General features: G+C 46.3%; 1 protein-coding gene across 5 annotated transcripts in view; it reads right to left on the bottom strand.

Moving 5' to 3' along the window:
* The window catches only part of Slc10a7 (solute carrier family 10 member 7), a 254,156-nt gene that overhangs the window by 14,758 nt on the left and 213,139 nt on the right, over nt 1–26,259 (bottom strand). For 3 of the 5 annotated variants that reach the window (XM_036187487.1, XM_036187484.1, XM_036187486.1), the window contains 2 exons: nt 10,371–10,516; nt 5,409–7,654 (listed from right to left, as the gene is read on the bottom strand). In XM_036187487.1, the coding sequence (XP_036043380.1) occupies nt 7,625–7,654; nt 10,371–10,516 (176 nt within the window). In that variant the 3' untranslated portion in view covers nt 5,409–7,624. Of the gene's footprint in view, nt 1–5,408; nt 7,655–10,370; nt 10,517–26,259 lie in introns of those variants that run through there. The other 2 variants (XM_036187485.1, XM_036187488.1) reach the window with 2 other exon arrangements.

The following is a 26,259-nucleotide window of genomic DNA, read 5'->3' as shown; positions in this document are numbered from 1 at the left end:
CTCAGAGGTAGCTCCAAGGGTGTTTGATGGGAACTGGTAAGGGCAGCTCCTTCTGTTACCAGACTTGGGATGTTTGGGGTAGGCAGGAAAAGACAAGGCCCAGTACACAGGTGGGCCTGGAAGATTGGGACTATGTCCTTATCTTTCTGTGCTCTGGGGATACAGCCATTTAAAATTTAGCATCCAGTGTCTTCATTAGCCAGTGAAAGACTCATGCCCCGGCCACTTGCTGACTTCTAGTGATGTTTGATAGCCTCCCTAAGAAATGGCTTGCACAGATAGAAGTCATGCAGCATGGAGACCGACCGATGCAGGCTCGCACAGGTCTCACTGCACACAGACAATTGGATTGGCACTGGCCCCACCCAATGCTGAATAATCAGAGCCAGGCACTGTGACAAGGGCTTCAGGGACTTCCTCACCCTGGCCTCCTATCAACCCTGCAATCCCTACAGTTCTCACTCATGAGCTGAGGTGGGGGCTCTGCTCCAACTTCAGAGTGTATGGGAACCTTCTAGGACACGGAGAGCTGCCAGCAGTGTCAGATCCTGTCAGAACGTGCCCATGTGAGACAATAAATGATAGGCCTGGATGTCGTGGAGGAAACAACACAGCAAAGGTTCTAGCCATATGACAAAGCCAGCATGGGCGACCACACTGAGCAACTCTCCAGGGTCTCAGGAACCTGTGATGCATTTTAAAAACAGTGCGGCCTTGGTGGCTTTGAGCCAAGGTCACCCCACAGCAGGTGAGGGAGACATGCCACATTCGCCACAGGTGGTGGCTTGGCGTGGTGAAAGTTACACACACCGTGCAGACACAGCATCTACATGGAAAGTTTGATTGGGGGAATGGAGAAGGGAATAGAGGGGAGAAGAGAGGGAGAAAAGGAAGAAAGGAAGAGAGGATGTGCACACTTCCTCATGGAGAGAGAGAGAGAGAGAGAGAGAGAGAGAGAGAGAAGATAGAAGTGGTTTCTTCTTTTCTTTCCTCAAAGGGGGCTTGGCGTAAGAGGACGTGGTCAGGACGCTCCCCAAGGGGCGGGTCTGAATGCTAACACCCCCTAACACTCTGGAGAATGTCTAGTGGGGTAGGGGCGTCCATGTGGCTGAGGATTGAAGCTTGGGAGAGGGAACTAACAAGGAAAGGATCGATCTCCTCAGCATGCTTCCATCTTCTGCGTTGGGTCTCTAAGGGCTGTGTACACGGCATGCCTTTGAATCTCTCGGAATTTCTGTATTCTGAGGTTTTTAGCCCTTCCACACAAAGAGGGAACAGGATCATTCCGGCTGTGTTGTTTCTGCCACAGCAGCGACAAGACTGGACAAAAGCAGCTCCAGGAAGGCTTGACGTTGGCTCAGGGTTTGCGGGTACAGTCCGTCATGCTGGACATGGCATGGTGGCAGGTGCTTCACACGCTGGTCACATCATGCTCACGATCAGGAAACAGATGACTGGCTGGGGCTGCTTGGCTTCCGCCCCCCAAGTCCTGATCCCTAGTTCATGGAATGGCACGGCCCAGTCCGGGTGATGCTCACTCAAGGACTCCCCCACATGTCTATTTAGAGACTCTGGGCCACCCCACTTGCACTGATGCACTGGGTAGTGACTTCTCTCCCTGCTTCCCTCTCCTTTCCCCCTTGGTCTGTTGTGCAGACACCTCCCATGTCCACACCCCCAGCTCTCCTGTGCATTTTCAGGCTGTAGCCACACTGTGAGCCCTTCCCCCCTCACCCTCTTCTTTCCCTTCTCCTCATTTGGGGGACTTTCCAGTCCCACTTCCCTACTGTATCCTGCAGGACAATCCCATTTACCTCACAGGCCTGGTCCTGGCTAGTTAGACTTCATCTTTCTTAACCAAAACATGCTTGGCTTGACCAATGTGCCATGGCTGAGGTGAATTACGGCATTCCCTCAAGCAACAGCAGAGCCCCATTTGTATGCATGCTTATTCTGATCCCTCCAAAGTATGATCAAAGTCAACTGAAAAATCAAACACCTCCTCCACATGCTGGCTTCCTGGAGTTCCAACTACCAAATATATGCTAGTTTGGTTAAAATGCTCCTTCTCTTAGCTGTGTGGCCTTAGCCAGCCACTTGAGAAGTGACAATTTTCTCATCTGGAAAATGGGTTAGTTTGACCGTCTCAGCACTCCTGGGAGAGCTGACCAAGATAACGTGTATGGAGTACTTGTCACCATGCCAGGCTCCAGGGAAGACGTATACAAACGTTAGCTGTAACTCCCTGGCCAAACTTGTGCTTTAATAGAGCACAGTGTCCCTACATACACAACATGTATTTGGTGACACCATGGCTTTCTAGGAGTACAAAGTGTTACTTCCCACCTGACACTGGCATTCCCTACTCCACTAATACTGTCACCACAAGACAACGTAATGTCTTCTTTCTCCCCGCCCCGCCTCTTTTCAAGACAAGGTCTTGTAGCCTTGACTGAACTCCTCCTTGCCTCAGTGTGTGTGGGGGATTCCAGGTGTACACCGCGTTGTGCAGCCTTGTCTTTGATCAGGGCTCCATTGAACATTTCCCTGCTTTGAAAGGCTTGGTGGTCTTTTGTCCTATCAAGATTGTTCTTGTCCATCGATTCTTTTGTAGGGTAGACTCGAGCAATGAAAGAGCTAGATGGAAGGACACAGATTTAACAACTCTCCACACATTCTACCCCATTTATGCTTCCATTAACAGGGCAGAAATTTTCCCTCCACCCCAATACCCTTGTTATTTTCTGAAAATTTCAAAGTTTTAAGCCTTTTGTATCCCCTGATTTTTCAAATTTTATTACATTTATGTAGCACAAATCCTATATTGGTCTTAAAAACCCGGAGCTAGATATCAGGGTAAATGCTTAAAAATCATGAAAGGAGCCAGGCACTTGAAAGACTTCTTACCTCTACTGAATCCTCAGCCTGAAAAGGGGCTCCTGTCTCCTTCCTGCCTTACGTTCCTCCTCTCCACCCAGCCACATCACTTCCTGTCTCTTCCTTCCTAGTGCTGGAATTAAAGGTATGAGGCTCTACCATCTTTCGAATGGATCAATCTCGTGTAGCCCAGGATGGCCTTGGGCCTTGAACTCCTGATCCTCCTGCTTCCTCCTCCCAAGTGCTCCCAGGCTTGTTAGAGTACAAAATAGCACCACACATTTATTTAGTGAGTGTGTGTTGTGTGCGAGTGAATGCTGGGCACATGTGGAGGTTGGAGACAGCCCGCAGGGGACAGCGCTATCCTTCCACCATGTGGGTCCCAGGGGTCAAACTCTGGGCATCGCAAGGTCTTGACCTGTTGAGCCATTGAGCTGCCTCAATATATTTTTTGAAATTTTATTTTTATTATGTATACAGTGTTCTGTCTGCATGCATGCATGCACACCAGAAGAGGGCATCAGATCGCATTACAGATGGTTGTGGGCCATCATGTGGTTGCTGGGAATTGAACTCAGGACCTCTGGAAGACCAGCCAGTGCTCCCAACTTCCAATCCATCTCTCCAGCTCTGGCTCAAAATTTTTAAGTCTATTTCCTTTTTTAAAATTTTGTCTACTATGGATCACTCTCATTTAGAGTCTTCTTTCTCTTTTTTTCCCTTGTATATTTGGAAGAAACACAAATACCTTCCTCTTTTGCCTTCTAGGGGTACATTGTTTTTTTCCCTGCACATAAGGATCCTCACACTGACTCACTACATTGCCAGATCAGGAGTGGAAACCAGTGTGAACAAGAGAAAATGGAAAGCCTGAGGCTTCTGTGAGGTGGCATGGCAGCCACGGGCAGGTGGGGTTTAGAGCCTCTCCCTGGTTACGAAGAGGAACATCCAAGCAGTCAGAGAAGGCACTTGAGAAAACTAAGTGTGGGTGGACTGGGAACTAGTGTGTAGAGACAGGGAGGGTAGTCACTGGGAATCCCAAGAGACACAGTGGCGGGGGACCAGCCACTGGTGGTTACCATTTAAGTTTGCGTGTCCCCAAACATCCAGCATGTTCAGAATCCCTCAGAACACAAGCAGTGGAGCCAGGTTCCTTTTGTGTGTGAGGAGAGTGCAGAGCAGGCCACATCTGTCAGGCTCGGTCATCTGGTGGTCAATGCCCATGGCTCGCTGACATCTATGCTGGTACCAACATGGTGGTAACCTGCAGTGAGTAAACACTGCTCTTCAAAATCAGGTCAGTAGATAAGTCCTCTGGGGCATAGAAGGATTTTTACTTATTTGAGAAAATAGCTCTGTATTATAATACAAGAATTGTGAACAAATATAAAGTCTTAGGAGACCTTTTATTGTTTACATACAAATCGAGGGTAATGATGTTAATGTTTATCTAAGTTTTCTAGGATATCAGAATTCTGTAAAGAAATCTTTTATTTTTAAATGTGTATAAAGTACTCATTAAATCAGATCAGCATGGTCTATGTAGCTTGAATTATTGAGAGTGTTTCCCCAACTCTTGGCTGCCACTCTGAGCCTGGAGCTGGAGACCCACAGATGTGTGTGGCATACTGGAGGAGATGGAAATGGCAACTGGCGGTTAGAACAGCATGAGCTCCTGGCAAGACTAGCGTGCTGTGGATATCATTCCGTGTAAATAAAGTTCTGATTGGCCAGTGGCCAGGCAGGAAGTATAGGCGGGACAAGAGAGAAGAGAATTCTGGGAGGTGGAAGGCTAGGTGGAAAAAGACACCGCCAGCCGCCGCCATGGCAAGAAGGTTGTAAGGTACTGGTAAGCCACGAGTCACGTGGCAAAGTATAGATTTACAGAAATGTGTTAATTTAAGATAGAAGAAGTAGATAACAAGAAGCCTGCCACGGCCATACAGTTGGTAAACAATGTTAAGTTTCTGTGTGATTACTTGGTTGGTTCTGAGTGTCTATGGGCCTGGCGGGTGAGAGAGATTTGTCCTGACTGTGGGCCAGGCAGGACAGCTCCAACTACACTAGCGCTCACTGGGAACCCACAAAAGCCTCCTGAAAGAGGTGACATTTCCATTAGGCTTCCAAAAGGAAGAGGGTCCTAGGCAAGATGAAGCCCAACAACACAACAATTTGGCATTCTCCAAGGTGATGATGTGCTCATCACAGAAGCCCTGGGCCTGGGCAAGCCTTGCAGGAACTTACCTTTCCACTAATCCAAAGGACACCTCAGCCTTGTCACTCTGTTGCAAGTGTTCCCGTCTTGTTCCTAACACTGATGCATGGACAGTGTATTAAAAACGGGTTTTTATGGCATGGTGGGGTGGAGGGGTGTGATCCGGGCAGCTGGAAGGGCTATGGCATGTCTGTTCACCCACATTTCATGCTGCAGTAAGCCAAAGCAAACCTAAGAAATCCTTGGAAAGCAGTGTGAGTGCATCAGAAATCGGGTGAAAATAGGCACAAATTTCCCAGAGATTCCTCAAGTGGTCTTTGTTTCATCATAGAATTATTTTTATTTCTCATTTATTATAAATAACCCACTTCATTACTTAGCCATCTTTGAAAAAATTTGGTATTTAGCATAAACACTGAGCGTCAACCAGAGGTGTGTCAGTTAAAAACAGAACAGGGTAGAATTAAAAAAATCCACAAAATCTTAAAACTTGGAACACATGTAAAGACCACATTACCATTCTTTAAAATTTCAGCTGTTAAAACAACAAATTCCAGGTGGAAACATGAGTAAACATAAATATAACCTAATGTATTTCTTTTATAAGTACATTTGGACAAACAAATGTATAAAACAGAGATGGACAGTGCAAACAGGAAAATATTTTAAGCTGCTAATTAAATTTGAATGAGCAGGAATTAAAATAAATTTTGATTCTATTTTTTGCTCACCATGGAGAAAATATGCTATCCCACTTGTGTAAAAAGAGAAGTAACCACAGTCATGTTACTAAAGCCACCCAAACTCATGATACACATCAACTACTGGAAAACAAAACACCTTTTTAAAGCAAAGGATAAAGCGCTCTCCTAGCATTTCAGCTGAATTTCTCCCACAGCCACGCCTTCTGCAGGTGTTAAGAGAGGTAGAGAGGTTGCAGGGAGACCAGTGTTCATGTGACCTGAAACCTTTCTGCTCCAGGTAAGTGGCGCACTTACCACGGGGAGTCACTGCCAAGGCCTGGCACCAGTGGCAGAGCTCTGATGGCAGTTCTAAGGTCCTGAGACATTGACATGAAAGACCTGGTGCTAACACTGGAACACCGGTGCTAGCCATGCTGTAAACTAGACCAATGACAAGCCCAGTGAATTCTGAAGGAATGACTGCTTCGTTGTGGGGCTTCAGCCACCACTACCAACAAGAAAGGCGGCTGCTGAGGAGAGCAGGCCCTTAGTGAGACCCACGATGCCATTTGTCTGTTAAATCAATAAAGTATTAAGTGTTAAGGAAACACAAGAATGGCATTTCCACCATCTAGTACATTGCTTATTTTCTACTGGGGTCCAGCTTAAATGAAGTTCTTCTGGCCACTGAAGGCCATATCAGATATTCCTTTGAAAGCTGATGCCCAGTTCCAGGACTCGTTGTTTGACAGCTTGGTTAATGGATGGTCTTGGGCCTTCTGTGCTGGCCCCTCTTTCCACCTGACTAGGCAGTGTGGGCATGTAACATTCGCTCACGTCCATGACCTTATGTTTTCTTTGACTCCTAAGGGCAATATGATTTGATTTCTTAAGAGATGCTGCAAAGATTTGTCAAGTGAGTGACGGACGCTCTCATTCATAAACTGTCTCAAATGTCTTAAGTGTGCTTACTTAAAGGGTGTAACAGGCTGCGTCTTGCCAACAGGAGCGATTTGGAACTGTGGAACAGGAATAGCACTTGGTCCTAGCTGTGCAATGGGGACACAACCCACTGTGAGCTGTTGCTGCTCTCCTGGGTCGTTTGTGAGTGTGCGGGTGAAATGAGGAACAAAGGAATGAAGGAAGAAGGAGGAAAAGCACAGAGAGACTGAAAACCTCCCAAACCACACTCTGTGTTACCTTGGCACTCACATCAGGCCTTCCTTTGGAGCAGCTCACTATAAATTTAAGCTATTCCCCCCACAGGTGTCTCCCGAGTGTGCGGGGACTAATTGAAGAGATGTCTAGAGAAGACGACGTCGAGGAATGAGGTACCTCGTGCTTCTCAGCATCTCGCCCATCTCTGACCCCTGCTGAGTTGATGAGGAAGAGGCATGTCACAGTCACAGAAACAAAGAAGCGCACGGCGAATCAAAGTGTGCAACCGAGACTGCAGCATCTTCCCCGTCACCAGGCGGATGGCTTCTGTATGGTGTGACCCCATTTCAAACGTTACAATAATGATCACAGAGTTGTTGTGCACAAAAGGCAGTACAAAGAAAACCTGTTAGCTTTTGTTCCTTACAAAACCCTTTTTCTGCATTAAGGAAAAAAAAAAAAAATAAGACCAGAATACTGTCCACCCACGGCAGTCGCCAGCAGAGCATGTCAAGAACATTTAAGGCACTTAAACAGGTGTATCATATTTTTCTGTAAAAAAATAAAATAGGCATCAAAGCAACATTCACAAGGCCGGGTGTTCAGAATGGCCTGCACGGACAGCCTGTACATACACACACGCTCCAGGAAGCTGTACATACATACACGCTCCAGGAAGGCGCCTCCTGAGTCACACAGTCGGCCTCGTCAACTTTACTCCCTGCAAGACAGAAATGGTTCAGAGTTGGAGTGTTCACAAACAAGGCAGAATACCATCTCATACCAGATAACGTGCCCCTGGGAGGAGGAGGCTGCTGATACTCGTTTACATCTGGAATGTTCCCTGTAGGTCCCAAGGCTTGGTCCTCAGAGTGTGCTATACCACTACTGGAAGATGGCAGGACCTTTAAGATGTGGGGCCTAGTGGGAGACATCCAGGTGATTGGAGGCCTTGGATAGGACCTTGGTCCCCACCCCTCCTTGCTGCAGTGAAGGCAAGGGTTATATTCTATTCCCACCACGACTCTCACAGGCCCCAAAGCAACAGAACAATTGATTGTGGACTGAACCTTCCAAAACAAGGGGCTAAAACCAACTTCCTTCTTTCTAAGTCTTGGGTTTTGTTGCAGCAACAGAAAGCAGACTGGCGCACTCACGCAGACATCCTATGTAACCAGTCCTGCACTAGAAACAGACTTAGCTGCCAGCTCTCTGGTCAGCTGACTGGGCCAGCTCCAGAGCCTGGCCAGGGGTTTGTACGCTTCTGTTCTGCACTACATGGGTCTCATTAGCATTATCTGCAAACAAAGGTAGTCATGGTACCCTGAATTTAGAAAGGTTCTTAGTGTTTATGTTACTAGGTAAATGTCCCAGGCTTTGGGATTATTCTAAATTAGCCAGTGCTAATTTAGTGGAAACTGAACAGCCTGGTCTAATTAAGTCTCAAAAATTTGAGACATTTAGAAGAAAACCCACTCCAGCTAATTTTGTGTTTACTGTGACTGAATACTGTTGCAAAGAGTATTTGGATTCTCAGGCACTTTCTTCTTGTTTTTTTGCTTGTTTGTTTTTTGTTTTGTAGTATTGGGTATTGAATCTAGGGTCTCATGTAGGTAAATGCTCACTCACTAAGCTATACTCTAGCCCTTTAAGAAAGTTTCTTTTGAGACAGGTCTCACTGGGTTGCCCACTAGTCTTGAGCTGATTTGTACCCAGAATGGCCTTGGATTTGCTGTTCTCTGCCTCGGTCCCTGGGGAGTAGGTAGGATCGCAGCCCTGTTCAGTACGGCCCAGCTAATTTCCTTCTTTTTTTTTTTTTTGTCAATAGTTGTGTGTATACATTCTGAGGAGGCAACATACATGTACACTGATAGATGGAAGAGAAAAATCTCCAGAGAATGTGGGAAGTAAAGGAAGAAGACACTGGCCACCACCTTACTGCTAGCTCTGAGCTACACCATCCATCTGCGTGTGTGTGCCCATCCACTTTCCATTGCTACAACAAAACCCAAGGCTTAGAAAGAAGGAAGCATTTTTCAGGTCCTTGTTCTGGAGGTGACCTGACACTGCGGTCATTAGGTCACTGAATTAGTGATGACATTGGATGGGCTAACCTTCTCATGTAGGACCTCAGGGGCTTCCTGTGAGTCTTCTAAGAGGGATATTCTATCTCTGTAATTATTTATGGCCACATAGAGTTTTCTAGTCCCAAATCCAGCACCAAGTTTCCCACAGGACTTTGGGCAAACTACATCCCATTTCCTAGCCTGTAAAATGGCAATAGCCAGTGCTGCCGTGAACATGGCTGTAGCTCAGCTGGAACTCAGGCAGGGTGCCTCAGCAACCCTTGTCTGACCCAGGCAGGGAGCTGGACCTGCCTCACACACATTCTGTGGCCATCCTGTCATTCAGGATGCTAGGGACACAGCACAGGCTGCTTCGCCACTGCACGCCCACTTCTCACATACCTCCTGTTAGCAGTCACTGCTAAATTACTTCTGGCAGGATCAAGCCACCAGAAGGGGAGCATTCCATTGTGACACCAGATTCTGCATCATCGAACTTTCTTTTGAATCACTGACTCAATTATTTTGGTTAATACTTTTGGAAATTAAGTCTAAAGAACCTAACTGATATGTAATAATATTATGTACTAAGTATGGTGAAATTAATATTGTGTGGGCTCTTTTGATAGTTAACTTTTATATTTTAATTCCCAAACACAGTTTTACCACACTGGAAAGTTAAAAGTGAAAATGCATTGTGGCTAAGTCTAGTTTTGGCCATATTCAGAAAAGCACAGAGGAAAGCCACCCCAGTCCACACTGACGTGGCACAAGAAGGGGCAGTTCCAATTTTAAAGACCCCATCAACATTCTCCCGAACAGGAGTATGTTAGAGTATTTGAAAATTGCCTTGCAAGTATTACTCTCTTTTATAAGACATTCAATATTCATTCTTCCCAATCAAACTGAATGAGTCAATGTATAGTGTAATTATACATTTATTTTTGTATGTGTGTGAGTTCGTATGTATGCACGCACACATATGTGCCCTTGTGTGCAGGTGTCTTCTTCAATTGCTTGCTATCTTATTTTTTGAGACAAGGTCTGTCATTTGTGTGCATGCTAGACTGACTTACCAGTGAGCCCCCACGATCTTTCTGTCTCTGTCTCCCAGGGCTGGAGTTAGAGGGGTATACTGCCACGACTGTTTTTTTCTGTAGATCCTAGGGTTCTGACTCAGGTCCTAATGTTTGAGCAGGACGTAATCTACCTACTCAGTCATCTCCTAAAACCCATTATTATATTTCATTAATAAAATGCATACATTTGAAAAGTGATAAACCAGAAAAAAGTAAGTATATGAGTCACTTGAATCCAGAAAGAACATTTCAGTCTAATCTGGACCCAAATCAGATCTTTATGGAGTCTCACCTTCTGCCTTGACACCATCCAGGACTTTATTGTTGGCACTAGCACACTTCCCAGAAGGATCTGAGCTGGGTGGTAGATGAGCAAGGGCACAGATATTAATGAGAGATGCTCATGGCCTGCGAACACTATCTTCAGCATTGGAATCCCTGTTCAACAAGAAGATAGAAAACATAGAGACAAATTCAGGCTGGTGTCAAATAAAAGGCATGCTCCATGAAAAGCACAGCTCTAATGACTATATTTCCCTACATGTATTCACAGACCCGAAATGGGAAGTTCTCAGAGTTCTAAGCTCTAATAGGGAGAGATGAAGACTGTTTGGGGGCTAGTTCCTCTCGTTCCTTCATCAGGAAGAGGAAGACTGCACAGAGTTGCTCTATGAAGGCTGGAAAGGACGAAGGAGAGGTTAATCTCGGGTCTCCTCTTGCTCAGTGCTGTGAGGACACTGGTTGTTAGGGTTCCCCAAAGATATAGTAAGATAATGTGTGGTACAGACAGCAGTCATGAGAAGATACTCTAGCTGGGCGGAAGTCCCGAGATTCAACCCAGGACCTCACAACTTCTAAGCATGTGCTCCACCCACAAACCCTGAATCTTACTCTCATGGCCGAGGATCCCAATGTGCTTTCCAGTCACGAAACAATTTTATTTCTAACAGGTAAGCTGCAAGACTAGCACACAAAAGGCCTCAACGGCTCCCAAACAGATGAACATTGCAACATGAAGCTACCAGTCTATTCTAAAGGAGTGGGGTGTGCCTGTGTCTAGGCAACTACCACCTTTGGCTTCTTTAGCTAGCAAAATCCAGACACCAGCATCTTGCGCGTTAGCACCCCTGCTTTACTGTGGCTGGGCTCTTGGAACTGCGTGTACACACGTCAGCTCCTCCAATCAAGTGCTTTAAGAGTTCAGCCTTCTTCTTGTTTTTCTGAAATGCTCTCTGACAAGGGTCCAAGCTCCTAAACATGCCCGATAATGGTGCATAAATAACTTTTTATTATAACACAACAGGGGAGGCTTTGCTTTTGCAATCATTTTTAACCTTCTAATAAATGTCAAACCTTTATGCAAAAATGTATTTCATGCCTGCTCTTTTCACAGCTGCACCAGAACTGCTGTGAGCCGAAAACACTCACCCTTCCCCGACACTCACCCCTTCCACAGTACACATTTCAATACTTTCTGTCTTCTATTTCCATGTTCACTATAAAACTCAGAACAAATAACAACAAGACAAAGAACAAAAGAAAATAAAACAGAATAGCTCTTTAAAAGAACAGTAAAAGCCTAAAAATCCATGTGTTGTAAAGTTATGCACAGCCTTAGAAAGTGTATCAGGACGCACCGAGAGGCAAGCGGCACCCTCCTCTGCAGACAAGCTCTCCCTTCCCTGGTCCACATAGATGATAGCCCGCCTGGAGAATAAGGAAGTCTGATGAGCTCTGCTGCCCCTGAGGGGCTTCTAAGGAGGCACCAGAGGATGAGATCCAGAAAGGAGGGTCACTGAGGTAGAAAGGAGCTTGAAGGGAACAAATGATAGAAGCATGGAGATCTTTTGTCCTTAAAAGTGAGATTAGAGCAGGCTTTCTAACTAAAATTTAAGGACTATCATTGTTTAGCTAACTCATCCAAGGCACCTTGCTATGGCCATGAATGAGGCACCAGATACTGATGCATTTACCAAGCCAATGAACCAACTGAAAAACATCCAAACAAATAACATGACTCCAGAGGGTCCCCGACTGTGATGAGGCATGCATCAGCCGCACTCCAAGGTCCCTCCCTAGGTAACATCTCATGATGCCTAGGACACTGCATCCCAAGGAGAACAGAAGAGGGCCTGGTGTGCACCTGCTCTCCGTGCAGCCCAGCTTCTGGACTGCAGCTCCTTCAGGACAGACCCTGAACTCCCTTGATCCCCACATCACCATGGTGCTGGGATTTCACATGGATGAAAAGCAAAGCTACTGGTAGGGCCACCCCAACAAGGCCAAGGCTTGACCTTCTAGAAGCTTCTAGTGTGCTGGTGGTCTTGCCAGTCTTTGAACTGGAGGCATGAAGCTCTCTTGTGCTGCAGGTTCCCTCAGATCATCCCTCTCATCTTCAAGCACACCTTCTGTTCACAGGGACTCAGCATACTTCAGTCCTTTTGGCTGGCTGGACCCTCAGTGGTCTTGCTAGTTTGGATGTGAAGATGGAGGGGCAGGGAGGCTCTGCTCTGCTCAGGCAGCACTTACATCTTCAGGGGCACCAGCAGTCAGCTCCTACAGGCAGCTCGCTGTGCCCCTGGATCTCACTGGCTCGAAGCCCGAGCCCTACTACCTGCCTCCTTCTCCAAACACTCAGGTTCTCAGAGCCTGACTCCCATGACCCAGCTTCGGCCACTTCCTGCTGTCACAGCTCCCGTGTTCCCCTGCGGCCCTTCTCCCTTTCCACTTACCAAAAGGGAGGGTAGACTCTAGTTTCCCGACAGACCCTGGTGGCCTGTTATTACTGTGCCTTGTATGACAGTCATCTGCCTTGTCTGAATGAGAAGAATCCAAGATGACTTGCAGCTGTACAGACATTCGTCACATTAAATAGGACTTTCTTCCCACTGCTTTCTGTGGCTATAGTACTTTCTTGATAGTTATTAATCACATTTCCTACCAGCAACTAACATTAACAACAGGGCTGGAAATTATATACCAGAAGTAAGAATCTTGGTGTCCAGTGACAAGGCCCCAATCCTTTGGTGTGTCCTCTGATGTCACAGCAGGCTCTCAGTGATGGAAGGGGCATTCTAGCAATTAAAGTCACCTGATCATTTGGGTCTTAAAGTCTATCTTACTTTTCCATATTTCATATACCTACTTTCTTTTTCTATTTTTAGAGGTCCTCTCAATCTGCTTTTTTTATTATTATTTTTTAAGGTCTTCTGAGACAGAGTTTCTCTGTAAAACATCGCTGGCTGTCCTGGAACTAGCTATGAGACCAGGTTGGACTGGAACTCGCAGAGATCCCCCTGCCTCTGCCTCCCAAGTGCTGGGATCAAAGGCATGTGCCACGCTGGCTCGGCCCGTTTATTTCAACATTGCTTTGTTTCATCCCCCAGCCCTAGCTGAGTGTGAATGCAGTGGACTCACGTTCTCTAGGGTCTGGGGGTTACGGAGAGACAGCATATTCCCCAGTCGGCAGGTCCGATGCTGTGACACTATACTTCTGCAACTGAAAGCGTATTATCTCTGTCCTGGGTACCTCTGCCAGGTGTCCAGGGATATCTGGGCAGCAGGTAGAAGCCACAGGAAGGCTACAGTGTCCTACAGAAGCTACCATGCCAGTATACTTGGTTTCTGCCACCTGGCAATGGGTCTGTCATGTCAACCAAGAAGTCACTATAGTTCTTATTCCTGCAGCCTGCAGACAGACACAGTCTGACCCTCTTCTCTCACACGGTTAAGAGTTCACTAGCATGCACATGTGCTGGCTGAGAACCAGAAAGCAGGCGGTACCAGTGCCCCGTGCTATGGCTTAGACAAGGCCTCTTGGCACATGGGGGAGCCTTAAGAGAGGGAGCCGAGCAGAGGAACTCAGGTCACTTGGGTTGCCCTTGAAGTCATGGGACCCCCAGCCTCCTCCTCTCTCTGCTTTTGTTTCCTGGCTACCATGAGGTGGAGGGGCAGAACATCCCCACCATGTACTCAAACCTGATGTCCTGCCAGAGGCCTAGGGAGACAGGGCTAAGTGACCACAGACTTGGAAATCAAGGGCCCATGGCGGGACGTCATTCTCCGTGAGATCTAATTACACAGTCATGCAGGAGCCCTTTGCTCCACCCTCCCTGGAGATCTCACCCCTGCTCCACCCTCCCTGGAGATCTCACCCCTGCTCCACCCTCCCTGGAGATCTCACCCCTGCTCCACCCTCCCTGGAGATCTCACCCTGCTCTCACTCTCTAGATCCCCCACTCTAGCCTCAGTGGGTGCCTCCTGGCTCTCCTTCATCCACTGTGATCCCCAGGCCTTTGCCCAGCTCTCTTGGTCTAGATGCCCGTCACTTCTTGGTGCCCACTTTACCCTTCAGGCTTCTGTTCTTATGGTGCCTCCTCTCAGAGTGCAGCCCACAGTTTTCAGGCTGACCTGCAGAGCCCTCCTCCTGACCCACACCAGCCCAGAATTTCTGTGAAGCTGCAGGGTCAGCAGCTACTCATTACTCACGTAGGTGCTCACAAAGGAACCTGTGGAATGAATGGGTTTGTATTTTTCCAAATTCCATCATAAAGCTACTATACAGATTACTACCTCATTTTTACATTTGTTAATTAGTTTAAAAAGAAAAACTAGTGAGAACTTAAAACCCCAAACATACTTACTTGAGTTTTCCTTTTAAAGTGGAATTTAAATACGAAATTCTTTTCATCTTGCTATCACTGTGGTAATATAAATGAAGCAAATTAATTTTAATGCTCCCAGGTACTGATTCTGTGTCACCATGGTTGACAGGATTCAACCAGACTTTATGGGATGGCATTTGACTTTATGGAAGTGAACACCATGCACACATTTACAATTTTACAGGGACTTTAAGCTGTCATGCTGAAAAATGTTTATAAAACATTAATCAAAAATGCCTCTTTAATACAATGCATTGTCTGAAAGATGTTAGAAGTGCATGTTGTAAATGGATTCCTTTCTGACGAACGTAATTTCCACGGGAAGCATTTTCCCACTGCTCCACATGCACACTGTGTGGGTAGATAAAGAGCACTTTCCCTGTACATTACTACCTGATCTGAACACTTGGGAAATCACTAATGTACAGCGTGCCATATTTCCATGTCACATATGACACATTCGTCTAAAATTATCCAACAGAGTTTGACACTGCAGTATATTCCATAAGCAGAGCTTTCAACTGACATCTGCCACGGAGGAACTTCAAGCATGTGCTTTCTTCTTCTAAGAAGCAAGTAAGGGCTTTCTTTTATCCTATACCCAGGAAGGAAAGGATAAAACAGTGTGGACAAGAACAAGTTCCCCTCTAACTTAACTATGTTTATTTCATGTTCTTTGAATTCGAAAATTCCATGTGTATCATGCTCAAGTGGCAGCATTTGTGCTCTGTATCAGATGAACATTCTTGACTTATCCTTGAGAAATGGGCATTTTCCCAGATTACACATGGACTTTTCTAATAGCTATGCAAGACTGTCCTGTGGCTCACAATGAAAGATCTGCTTTGCAACACTGTTGAGAGTTTATCTACAGTACTTGTACCTGCACAGTATTTTCAGCATCATTCAGTCCGTCCATCCTTCCTTCCTTCTTTCCTTTTCTTAGAAATGGTTTTGCTGTCAGCTCTGTTCTACCCACTATGGCTAAAGGAGAGAAACAGGCCACCTTCTTTGTCTTCCACACTGGTTTCTGGCAGCTCTTTCCTGACTGCATCAATGTCCTACCATCCTGTGAGTGCCATGCTGTCCCGACTGTCACTGGCTTGCCCAGACTCCACAACTCAAAGCTTGAAGACAATCATGAAGAAGTCCTAGGACTCTATAGGTTCCTGCCTCTTCCCCCGGGTTTCACGCTCATCACCTCAGCTCAGCTCCTCATCAAGTCCAGTTGAGACCAGTCAGGCCTCTCATCAATCCTCCAAACTACACCAGATTAATCTCCTCAAAACGCACATTAATTAAAGCCAATGCCCTGGTCCTGAGCTGCAGTGAGTTTCGAGGGCCCATTCATCAAATCGTCTACCTACTCAACTTTAGTAAAAGATAATGAGAGCTGCCATCATTTTCAAGGTGCTACTGCATGCTAAGTGCTCAGACTGCATGATCTAACAGATAGTCCTCACAACAGCCCCAGGAAGTGGGGGGCCCCTTTCCGTGGACACCACTAAAGGAAACTTAATGGGTCATTTGCTGTCACTGGCTCAAGCCCAGAATGTCAAGCTCAACCTGGATGTTGACTTTCTCTTTCTGTATCCAGACCCATGGAGTCATCAACACCTTAAAGGTGACCTTCTTCCTGACTTGTCCATTGAAGGAGGAGAACATGATTTCTAGTTACATCATATTCTCTAGTACTGACTAATGCTAACTCTTCCACTGAGGCAGATACATAGCTCCAAAGTGATTACTTCAGAAAATGTACCAATATTTCCTATATTGGAAAAGACAGATTTAGAACAAATGAGTTACTCCATTAGCTTTAAAGCTAATGCATGCCCGCCCACTCTGGGAGCGTATATTCATCTGATGTGGCAGGGGGGAGACCAATCGGACTGACAAAGAACCAGCAATCTGGGACGAGTGGTGAGGTGCCTGGTGAAGGTCTGAAGACATGGATTTTCCCACTTAGCCAAGAGATGGCTCACACCCCACCGAATCACTTCAAAGGTCACCTCCTGAATCCATGTGACTTGTTCTCCATTTAGGTGCTTTCTCAGAGTACCACTGAGTTCTGGAGGCAACTGCTAGCAAATCTGGAATCCAGCTGCTTCCTGCCTCAGTTGTGATGGTTCTGGCTTTTGTTTAGACTGTTCTTGGAAAGACTGGTAAGTGTAGCATCCAAATGTGCTACTTTAAGTCTCTTTCTCCCTCGTAAGTCTCCCAGGAAAGCTCCTGCTTGCCCTTAAAATTCATCAGGTCAGTCTCTCCTACCATCATGAATGCTGTAGAGCAGCCACTGTATGAAGAACATGGCTGCTCTTTTCAAACATCAATAGATGATGTCCCCTCGCTAAGGCACAAGCCCATGTACATGCACACCCCCTGAACCCATACTGAGAGACAGAAGAGCCACAGAAATGAAGCTCATGAGCATTGGTTTATATGGCTCACTAACAAAGGGCAATTATACATAGTTTCTAGAGCACAAAACAGTGCCATGGGAAGGCCTAAACTGTAATCTTGGCATTAGTTAGAACAGGCTTAGACTGATCCTAGAGCAAGCTAATTTTCAGTAACAACAGCTATTGTCTCATGTAGGGGTTAAGTTCTTCATTAGTTATTATTTGTGTATGTTCAAGTGTGTGTATATGTGGGAAAGCACATGTGTGTGCAGGATTGTGTAGATGCTAGAGGTCACTCTTGGGTGTTGATCTTCAGGAACACAGGGTCTTCCCCTGGGGCCTGGGTGTACCTATTAGGCTGGGCTGGCTGGACCGTGAGCTCCAGGCATCTGCCTAGCTCCACCTCTTAGTGTTTCAATTACAAGCGTGTGCCACCACATCCAACCTTTTAAATGTTCTAGGGACGGAACTCCAGTCCTCACACTCATGCAACAAGCACTTTACACATTGAGCTCTTCCTCAGGCCCAATTTTTCATGTACTATATCACTGGCCTACACTGGGTACAGTGTGGTGCTAAGAAGCCCAGGGCTGGAGTCACTCCTGGGTTAGAAACCTGATTCTTTAACTACTGTCTGTTTGGTCTTGGTTGGGCAAGACAATATACACCGTTCACATTTATCTGTTATGTTCCAGACACTCTGTTCCGCATGCAGTGACACACAGACAAAAGCCCTGCTTTACAAAGCCAGAATGCCTCCCCATTTAGCAGGTGGCCAGTGCACAGGACACCATGCCAAAGCTAGGCAAGCAGCAAGTCTCGCCCAGTAACGAGACACTGTACAGAGCAGAGAAAGCACACCCAGATGACTGGGTAAGTTTCTGGTCTAGGTGGTGTTTAATCTGCTTGGATCTCAGAATTCCATTCTGGTCCTCATTCTGGAAACCTCTAAAGGATGGCAAAGATGCCTAAACCTCTAAACTTTTTGCAAAGGTCCTTTAGGAAAGGGGACAAGATGACACAGACCACATGAACACTGACAGCCTCCTCATCTAAAGGATGGTTTTCTGCTCTGATGCACTGAGCATTCTAACATGCAGTCTGGCTGGCATAGCCTTGTCTTGGGTTTGTGTTTGACTAGCTTCCTTGCTCTGTCTGGTACTCCAGACGGAACTCTACAGAGCTTTTCTCAGTGTTCCAGAACTCTGGACTCATGGAGGCCACAAAGACTTACCATCTCCAAACTGCTGGACACTGAGTGGCCACCAACAGCTCTAGGCAGCATGGCAAATCCCCTCTGTGTCTAGCAGGAAACAGGGTATCTTGCATCAGTTTAACAGACAGAAAGGGAACAGCACCTTCCAACCTGAGGCCTGAGTTATGTCCATCGTTACCTCTGTTGGTGGCACTTCACAGGTAAGGGGACAAAGGAGCTGTCAGCCGAGCAGACGGTATACAATGGCTCAGACATCCTGCTGTCCTCGAGGGCTACTTGCTTCCTCTTTGGGCCTGAATGTTGCTCTCCTGCCTACATCTCTGCCTGCACAAGTGGTATGACCATACACTTACAATGTTTTTTCCAGCAAAGGCTAGAAACTATTTGCTCCTCTGAACAGATGCTTATGTGAAATTTCCTGTAGATCTGCCCTCCCTTCATATTTCAAAAGCAGAATTCAAAATTTTCCTTTATCAGAAATGAACAGCCTTGGAAGAAAAAATAGAGAGCTATAGAATAAGTCTACTATGAAGAGAAGCAGTCTTGCCAGTGATCAAGACTTTAGAGAAGCTGGGTGGTGGTGGTGCACGCCTTTAATCCCAGCACTCAGGAAGAGAGGCAGGTGGATCTCTGTGAGTTCGAGGCCAGCCTGCTCTACAGAGTGAGTTCCAGGACAGCCATAGCTATTACACAGAGAAACCCTGTCTCGAAAAACCCAAAAGATTGTAGAGAAAAGAGTAATATTCACACCCAGGTCTTTGGTGACAACACTGTGTACAGGCCAGGCTTTGGAAGCCACATGTGGATCCTGTCTATTGGTCAGGCAGGCGGGAGTAAGCACAGTGTTCTGAGGGCGCACATCCATCAATTTGTCCAAATGAGTGAACTACTCCTACCATCCTCATGGTTCAGAAGAAGGAAGTGAGGCAGCAGGCCCCAGGCCGTACACAGACACCAGTGTGCAGGTGGGTCGAATACAGACACACTGGCTCCACAGCCTCTGCTCTCCATCAGCCTCCAACAGTCACTGCCTAGGGGACTTAAGTGCTCCAGAATATTAACAGAAGAATGGAGGAGAAAGGCTCAGGAAGATAATGCTTACACAGAAGGCCGGGCAGGCTGGGTCTCTTTAAACAGAGGTACCTAAGGCTGACAGACTTTTACTTACTTTGAACCATTGTTGTTTGGGGGTCATTTTCAGCCCATTAGGAGAATTAAAGATAGCCTTTCTGCCTTCAATTACCTGGCTGCAATCCTATCATGTTGCTGGAAGTTTTACGTAAATAAAGATGCAAGAAAAGCCCCCCATGAGCGGCTGGTGTTACTTCTGTTTTGAAACAGGCATGCTTTGATTGGGAAAGATGTTTAACGAATGGTGTAGGCCAGCTCAGGGGATTCTGACAAGGAAACACCACTCCTCCGACTGAGGTTGCTGTCTCCAAAGAGGTACAACCTCACCTGTCTGACTGCACCGCAGGTGTACCTAGCAGGTAGGGAATTCAGGGCTGAGTTGAAGAGCTGAGCCACAGCCTTCCCTCTTCCCAAACACTGGCTGTGACTTCCAGGAGGGGCCTGGAGACGAGGTGTGCAAGAAGTGAGGAGATGATGTCCTTCCTTTTCTAGGCTGAGGAAAAAAATCTTGCTAATGTTGACACTAATAAAACATGAAACATTAAACATAGAGCAAGTATTTCACATGGTAAAAATAACAAAAGGTCGTCAGGCTACATTTGACATGGTCACCACACAGACAAGGCTATACCTGATCAACACTGGAGTCCTTGTTTTAGTCAACAGAACTTAAAAAAAAATTAAAGTTTATTTTTATTTTATGTATGAGTGTTCTGCATGTATACCTGCATGCCAGAAGAAGGCATTAGATCAGATGGTTGTGAGCTACCAAGTGGTTACTGGGAATTGAACTCAAGATCTCTCAAAGAGCAGGCCCATGCTCTTAACTGCTGAGCCATCTGTCCAGGCCCTCAACAGAATTTTTAAAGGAATTTTTATTTTTATTTTCTCTGTATGAGTGCTTTTCCTGCATGTACATCTGTGTATCACATCATGCAGTGCCTGAGGAGGCCGGAAGAGGGCGTTGGAGCCCCTGAGACTAGAGTTGTAGATGATGATGAATGAGTCATGTGGATTCTGGGAACTGAACTGCCTCCACAGGGCCAGGGCATGGGTCAGCAGTTAAGAGCACTCGCTGCTGTGGTGGTCTGAGTAAGAACGGCCCCCATAGAATGCTCAGATATTTGAATGCTCAGTCATCGGGGAGAGGACTATTTGAGGAAAATTGAGAGGTCTCACCTTGTTGGAACAAGTGTGTCACTGGGGTGGGCTTTGAGGTTTCAGAAGCCTTTGCCAGGCCCAGTTATTTCTCTTTCTGCACCTTTGGATCAGGATGTAGAACTCTAAGCTACTTCTTTAGCACCATGTCTGCATGCATATAATACCATGCTCCCCACCATGATGATACTGGACTAGACCTCTGAAACTGTAAGCCAGCACAATTAAAATGTTTTCTTTATAAGAGTTGTCATGGTCATGGTGACTCTGCACAGCAATAGAACACTACTGACTAAGACACTCCTCTTGTAGAGGACTGGAGTTCAGTGTCCAGTGCTCACATCAGGTGGCTTACAATGCCTGTGACTCCAGCTCCAGAGGACCCAATGCCCTCTTCCAGTCTCCATGGTCGGTCTGTCGGTCTGTCTGTCTGTCTGTCTATCTGTCTCTCTCTCTCTCACACACACACCTTAAAGAAAAGACTCACACACAACTAAAAATAAAGAAAAAAAAGCTGGAGTTAGATCTCTGTTTTATTTCAGCTTGAGGTTGTTTTGATAATATACTCCCCACTTTTCCTCAGTCTCAATGACATAAGAATTGGGGAAATATGTATCGCATTTACAAGTCTTCTAGCTGGAAAAACTTGAGAAAACTCTCAGAGTCAATTCTGGAAAGAATAATTTTAACCTTTTTTTTTTTAAGTCTTCCTGTTTCTTTCTTTGAATACTTAATGCATTTAATCTGGCAATGATAATTTTAATTTCCACAATAGAGTACAGTCAACTTTGTGAGGAATGAATGGACAGGTAAAGTCAATGCATGAAATGTGGGAGCTTGGCCTCAGTTGCACATGGACAGTGCTTAGGGGCTGCTGTCAAACAGATTGCCTGGCGTTGCAGACAGGGACCCCATGGGTGTGAGGAGGTTCCTGGCCTGCCTCCTCATGGATGGCTCCCACGTGAGTCTAAAGTGAGACAGGCTAAAGAGTCAGGCCTGCAACAGCTGTGGAGCAAGAACATCTGAAGCAAGATGGCAGGCTGCTATATGCCAGCTTTGCAACGTACTCACAGTGCACACTGGGGTGAGCTATGTAACCCCTCACAAGTTTTCTAATTTGCACAAGGAGATCATGAGTACTGGGCAAGGTTGTTATGTTACCTGAGATAATGAAGCAAGTGAACCCAATACAGTGCCTAGCACATACTAGGTACCAAATGGAAGCCAGGCCCATCTCCCAGTGTCTCAGAACATTTTCTACTTTTTGATACTGTGTAACTCAACCACATGAGTGAGAAGAACATGGGTTTGCAAGTGTACATGCATGTGTCTGGCCAATTGCATTTACACTTCTCCACTATCAAGCACTCCACCTCTCTACCCTCTGGATAATCCCAGTCCTCAGAGTTCTTTCCTTTCTAGCTGCTCACGGTGGGTGACGTCATCCTGTTTAACAGACCAAGATAGGATCTTTGGAGCAAAAGCTCTGACCACAGTTCCAGACTCCACCAGATCGTTCATGCCTGAAGCTGAATCTCTGATGTGTTCCCAAATCCCTTTTCTACCACTAGGACAGTTTTTTTGTATTCCTCTCTAGTGGAATAAGCACTTGTGGCCCCTCAGGCTGTTAACAACTGCTTGCTTGCATACATTGCCCGGTATGATGGCTAATCATGGTTGTCAACTTGACTACATCTGGCATGAATTACAATCCAGAAATGGAGGCCACACCTGTGAGATTTTTTTGCTTGGTTTAAAGTGAGTAAATCTGCTTCTAGTCTAGACCTTTGAGGTTGGAAGACAGATAGCTTTAACCAGGTCTTGAGATGGGAAGGCCACACCTTCTGCTCAAAGCCTACTAAAGGATACGGAAGAAGGAAGCTTTTGTTCTTTGCCTTGTTAGCAAATCCTTTCCTTCACTGGGATTGGAACCCATTTCTTCAAGATTTTAGTGTATACTGAAGACCAGTTGAGACATCTAGCCTAATGGACTGAGCAACTTCTGGATTCTTGGACTTTCCATTCATAGGCAGCCATTGTTGGATTGGCTGGAGTGCAGCCTATAAGTCATTCTAATGAATTTCTCTCTCTCTTCTCCTTCTCCTTTTCTCTCTCCCTCCCTCTCTCCCTCTCTTTCTCTCTAAGTTCTGCTTCTCTAGAGAGCCCTGAATGATATACTCAACGTTTCCTACTAGTCCTGTGTTTACTGCTATTGCTCTGTCTGCACTGAAGCCCCTCACTGATCTTCCCAGTTCGCCATGGTGCACACTCCTACCTATCCAACAGAGTGGCCAAGGGAACCACTCAAACTTGAGAATTTAACTTTGTCCTCTGTCCATCCAGAACCCTCCAGTGACTTCCGCTCTCATTTGGATAAAAAGGCAAGACCTCACAGTGACCAGTGAGGCCAAGTCTGGCTGTGGCTGGAGAGTCTTGGCCTAGCATTTTTAACCTCATTTGTTTTAATTTTTCCCATCCCACTTCTGTTGGTTGAAGAATGGCCAGTACTTTCCTCCTACACGCCCGTGCCATGATCCTTAGCCATCACTGTGGCAAGTATTTATGGGTCCTTCTCAGCATCCATGATGTGTTCACTCCCTCCTTCCCTCGGGTGCTTGAGGCATGGTGTCCTCTGCACCTGAACGCTTCCCCACGTCCTGTGCTGTGTTGGCCTGTGGTTTTACCGCTCTCCACAGCACCACCAGCTTATATGCTGCTATTAAACGGGTAGTCAGCTTGCCCTCACTAGAAAGGAAGCTGAACAAGGGTGAATATTTTGTTTGTTCACTGCTGGACCCCTGGGACCTAGAGAGGGGTGGCACATATTAGGCACCAAAAAAAAAAAAAAAAAATGTTGAATGCATTGAATGCATGGATTAAATGAGTTGGTTTGAGATTTGTGTGTGTGTGTGTGTGTGTGTGTGTTGTGTGTAACTTTACTACAAAGCATGTGTCAGAGATCAGACAACAACCTGTATAAGCCAGTTCTCTCCTTCCACCATGGGTCCCTGGGATCCCAGACTGTCAGCTTCATGGAAAGTCCCTCTACGCAGCAATTTCAAGGGTTCCCACCTTATCTTTTGAGGCAGGCTCTCTTCCTGGCCGGGGCTCCCTGATTAGGTAGAAAGCCTCAGGAATCTGGAACCTGCTGTAGAGGTTGAATGAGACACAGGAAGGTTCTGAAGCATGCAGCACATGGAGCCTGGCTGGAGGAAAACTCACTGTGATCAGGCTCTGGGAGTTTCCCGACACTTGCAGCTCGATGCTTTTGCCTCCTGTGAGAAATGCTCTCTAGGCTTCTTGGTCTGGCCACTGGCTGCCATGCACTCCTCACCACTGTGGATTTTCCCTTCAGTTCTCCCTATGATGCTTCTGCCATGATGTTTATCATAGCAACAGAGAAGGAATTGGTTCAGCCACCACTGCCCCAGCACCCCAGGTTACAAGGGTGAGCTGCTGCAAGCAGCTTTTTAAGGCGGGTCCTGGGTATCACGCTCACATCTTCATGCTTAAGTAGCAAGCTGCTGACTGGGCTATGGCCTCAGCAGCCCAATGTGACCTGCACTGTAACACCATGCCTATTCTCTGCTGCACCGGCTTGCTGTGGCACAGCCATCTTTTGAGTTCTGTCTAATTTCCTGTCTCCTATCCTGAGTGATCTGCTGCAGCCGACCACGTGCTGCACAGATGAAGCAGTGGGCACTTGACCTCTGTTCCTGTCCCGTGGATGGGGCTGCAGTTGGGGATGACAAGGGGACATGCATGCCCTTTGCTTCACAGCCTCGGGGTAATTCTTCTCTCTACTGTAAAGCCTGGTGTCTGCTGTCATTAAACGTACGCTTCCTGGCTTACAGTGTCTGGCTCAATTAAGGGAACTTCAGGGAAGAGACACGACCAAATAAATAAATGGAGATGCAACTCTGGAAGGAAGGCTGTTTCTTGCCCGTCTGTTTGTAAGTTGAGACGGAGAGCTGTAACTTCAAGAGACTGGCATCTCCTGGGTGAGATTCTTCACGTCTAACATGGTAAGCAGCGCTGTTCTGTGATGCACATTTTAGTATTGCTGGAGGCAAACTTTCTTAATATTAATAATAATGATAAACAAACCCCTCTGCAACTGACAGAGAACACACAGAGGAGCAGGAAGACTTGGGAAACAGGTTCTTGTTGGTGTTTCAGGACGTGGCAGTCCTTGGAAAAGGCTGGAAAGGGCAACATGTAGGATGACAAGCTGTATTCCCCTCAGTTCTTTTTTTTTGGAGCTGAGGACCGAACCCAGGGCCTTGCGCTTGCTAGGCAAGCGCTCTACCACTAAGCTAAATCCCCAACCCCTCCCCTCAGTTCTTAAGGAGTGTCCCTTTCAGAGGTATATAGACGCTGATTACCAATGTGTACAATTCACCTCTTTGTAGTTGACTACAGAAATAAAAGCTTATAACATTAAGAGCTGACATTAAATAGCAATAAAGACTTTTCTTTTCTTGTCAGAAATTTCAGTAGAAATTCAGTGAGAGGACACAAGAAACCAGAGGCTACACAATTAGCACTTGGGGGAAGAGGTGGAGCAGCTGTCGGTCCTCAGACCTACTCCAGTGAGCTGTAAAATCAACTCTAAGTCACAGGGTGAAGTGGAGTTCCAATGTAGGCTACATCATAAAATGTTTGACAGTCACTGCTACAGCAAATAGGAGAAGCGTGGGTACCAGGGTGCTGGTCAGCTGGGAGAGTATCTAGCATGGTGTTAGGGTGATGACACTTGAAGAACAAACACATACAAGCTCCCTTATCTTGAATGTCACACTTGGGACACAGAACCCTGGGTTTCCTAAATTTTGGCCACAAAATCTAGCCACACTATTAGTGACATCAAGTCTAGCACAAAAAACAAAACAGCCCACAAAACTCTGAGAAATGTACTCTGAGAAATCCGACAGCTTTGGGTAAGGAGCACTGGAACTGTAGTTCTGCATTTTGATTCCACATCTTCCTGAGAAAGTGATCAAACAAATCATGTTTTCAGTTCTGGTTAAACTCATTCTTTACCATTCTTGAAAAGCTTACAATTAAAGTTGAATAAAAGATCCCTTTGTGACTTTGTTTCTCTTTGGGCAGTATGAGGATTAGAAAAAAAAAAATCTTGGGCTGGAGAGATGGCTCAGGGGTTAAGAGCACTGAATGCTCTTCCAGAGGTCCTGAGTTCAATTCCCAGCACCTACAAGGCAGCTTACAACTGTCTGAAACTCCAGGATCCAACACTCTCATCACATGCAGGCAAAGCACCAATGCACATAAAATTAAAATAAATTATATATATAAAAAAATCTGGATGTGTGTGAGACTCACATTATGTGTGTGTGAGGGGGAGTGTGACCATGCCACCGAGCACACTTAAGTCAGAGAACAGCCTTTGATATGTGTCCTGAGTGCTGGCCCAGTGGCCCCTGGGGTTCTCATGTCTCCACCTTCCATCCCACCACAGGAGCACTGGGTTACAGAGGCATGCCACAGCACCCAGCTTTACCTGGGTTCTGGAGATTCAAGTTCAGTTCTCAAGCTTGTATGGCAAGGGTGTTATCCACTAAGGCACCTTCCTAGCCTTGTGAGGATGCT

Source organism: Onychomys torridus, chromosome 5 (assembly GCF_903995425.1).
Source record: "Onychomys torridus chromosome 5, mOncTor1.1, whole genome shotgun sequence".
NCBI lineage: Eukaryota > Metazoa > Chordata > Mammalia > Rodentia > Cricetidae > Onychomys > Onychomys torridus.
This window is presented reverse-complemented; position numbering and strand designations above follow the sequence as displayed.